Source organism: Hordeum vulgare, chromosome 6H, assembly GCF_904849725.1.
Source record: "Hordeum vulgare subsp. vulgare chromosome 6H, MorexV3_pseudomolecules_assembly, whole genome shotgun sequence".
In the NCBI taxonomy this organism is placed as follows: Eukaryota; Viridiplantae; Streptophyta; class Magnoliopsida; order Poales; family Poaceae; genus Hordeum; species Hordeum vulgare.
Window position 1 is genome coordinate 15,505,801 of NC_058523.1, and position 2,840 is coordinate 15,508,640.

General features: G+C 54.8%; 1 protein-coding gene across 1 annotated transcript; it reads right to left on the reverse strand.

The window, feature by feature from the left end:
* Nucleotides 1-567: 567 nt before the first annotated feature.
* LOC123404601 (coniferyl alcohol acyltransferase-like) lies at nt 568-2,036 on the reverse strand. The gene has a single exon (XM_045098540.1). It carries the CDS (start codon nt 1,988-1,990, stop codon nt 599-601), a length of 1,392 nt encoding a protein of 463 aa, XP_044954475.1. The 5' UTR covers nt 1,991-2,036; the 3' UTR covers nt 568-598.
* Nucleotides 2,037-2,840: the final 804 nt, after the last annotated feature.

Consider the following 2,840-nt stretch of genomic DNA (forward strand, 5'->3'; position numbering starts at 1 on the left):
ATTGGAGGATTGAGGGAGAGTAGACCAATGGCATAAACTGCCCAAAATCAACCTGTTTTAGTACCGACAACGACATTTCAAAGGCATAAGCTACATTGGAATGTTTTTAAACTTACAGATCGGAATGACACTTGAAGTTGCCTATTTTATACTGGGCAACTCACACTGCCAACAAACAAATAAATTTTGACAAAGTTCGTGAATTTAAAACAAACTAACAAAAGGGCCCGTGCATTGCAACGGGAGAAAAAATAGAAGACCATCTTTTGGGGATGAAGGTCACTTGACTGATTCTTTGTACGTGTTGGGGATGAAGGTCACTTGACTGATTCTTTGTACGTATTAAATCTACATGCAAGCCGTGTTAAAATAGAAGACCTGTAAAATTTTAAATTGCATTTTTGTAGGATAAGACCATCTTTATTTGTGTCGTAACTACAAATTCTCAGATTATAGACCATTTTTATAAATTAAGAGCGTGTGGTATTTCTTTCTCCCGTTGCAACGCATGGGCCCTTTTGCTAGTATATAATAAAAAGTAAAAAATAAAAGCAAAAAAGAGGAGAACAAATAAATAAAAATGAAAAGCGACAAATTTTCAAAGCCGGCTATAATGGCCAAGGCCGAGGAACTCAGCGGTGAGAGGCTTGAAGATGCGGCGCTCGTCGGAGTCGACCGCGGCGGCGAGCCTCGGCCACACATACATGTTAACGAGCCAGCCGTCGCCTCCCGGGCGCGCGATGATCTGCACGAAGGCACTGCACAGCCTCCCGCAGTCCTCCCCTGTGGGCATCGTCAGCGCGGCACGCCCGAAGCCGAAGTCGGTGTCCAAACTGAACGTCGCGAAGGAGGTGACGGTCAGCACCGGGCTACCCAACCCGACGGAGGCCGTCTCGACGTACTTGGTAGCCCTGTGCTCCTCCACCCAGTCCACCTGCTGCTGGAAGTGCTCGTCCGTGGCCGTGGACCTGATCGTCTCGCGCACCGTCGACGCGATGTCCGGGAGCGGAAGCCGGCGGGTGTCCTCCACCCTCGCCTCGGCCACCGCGAGCGTGGTGACGTTGCCGATGTACTCGCGCTCCCGCATCGCCGCCTTGTACCTCGGCGCGGCAAGACGGGGCCGCCCGTTCACCCACCAGCCCATGCGGCAGCTCTCGTCGGACGCGCCCACGACGGCGGCGAACGCCTTCCACAGGTACGCGGACAGCGCCTCGATGCGGGTGGCCACCACGCCGACCTGGCTCGCCTGAGAGCGGAGCGTCTCGAGGTCTCGCGCCTCGACGTAATACGTGCGCTCGACGAAGGAGCACTGGGTAGTCAGCGCATTGACGAGGTGCTCGCCCTCCACCGGCGAGAACTGCTCGCCGAACGAGGGGCCGTAGGACGGCGGGGCGCGTGGGCGGAACACGGAGCGGTCGTGGTTCACGGCGGCGGAGAGCGTCCCGGAGCGCGCGACCTCGGACCACGCGCTGGCGATCATGCACAACGAGTACCCGTCCGTGAGCACGTGGTTGCTGGCCCACGCCACGGCGAACCCGCCGCAGGAGAACGACACCAGCTGCACCGACAGCGCGACGCCGGCATCGTACTTGACGGGGACGCCGACCTCCGCCAGCGACGCGCCTAGTTGGCCGTAGTCCAGGCTCGCCAGGGCCACGCCGGCCTCGGCGAGGACAAGCTCGGCGCCCTGGTTGTCGCAGTTTAGCATCTCCCTGCGCCCGGACCGCGGGTCGACGACGATGCGGCCGGTGAGGGGGAGGAAGTGGTCGAGCAAGGACGGCAGCTTGGCCTCGAAGGCCGCGACGACGTCGCCGAAGCCGCCGCCGGAGGAGGGCCGCCGGTAGGCGCAGAAGAGCGAGACGGGGATGTTCTGAGGCAGCAGGTCGAGGTTGGAGACGGCGAGGAGACGCGGTGGTGCGGGTGCGGCGTTGGAGCCTAACGCCTTGACGGTGCTCCGGCTCAGGACACGGACGCGCGAGTCGCTTGCCATCGCCGTTCGCCGACGCTTATACAACAGAATGTGATTTTGAGATTTGATGATGGCTTACGATTATAAGCTATCATGTTTTGTGAAAGTCTGTCACCTATTTGTATACAACCTTTGACAATGCCAAGCATGATCAATAATCTTCAATTGGTTTGCAAATAAGTGTATACACCACAAGTTGACCTTGTGATTAACAAAGCAAGCTAGTGGATGCTCCCAAATTTATTGGCGACTACCGGACTCAGATCATGTCTATGTCTAAACTTCTGAAAATTGTGGAATCTTTTGTATCATGGCGCTCGTTTCGGTTTGGATGCCCCAACAAATAAGACAACATCGAATTCACATGATTGACTAATGGAATAACATGACGTTACCCAATTACGTCGAAGCATCTACTCATCTAGTCAGGCCTCCAAACCCGTCTCATATGTCGTGACAAGCCATTCCGTCTCAAACCGTCAAAAAATTCCGACCGAACCCGAGTGCCTCAAAACGGACTCAAATGTCTGGGCTGACCGGTCCTCTCATATCCAATCCAAATAAGGGACAAATATGGGGCTTATGGGCACGTGCGCCACGTCCGCCTGGCTCGCGCGGGCCGTCATCGACTCCATATGTATTCGTCCCATCCACCCGTTGGACCAAACACTAGCCACTTCACTCCACTCAAATTCATCACACAAGCTCACTTTCAACGATCTCCGGACTTCTCAAACATGGCGGACAGCGGATTCGAGTCCTTCACTTCGAGATCCGTCGACAACAAGCACGCAATTTTATTGGCGACTACCAGACTCAGATCAGGTCTATGTCTAAACTTTTGATAATTGTGGAATCTTTTGTATCATGG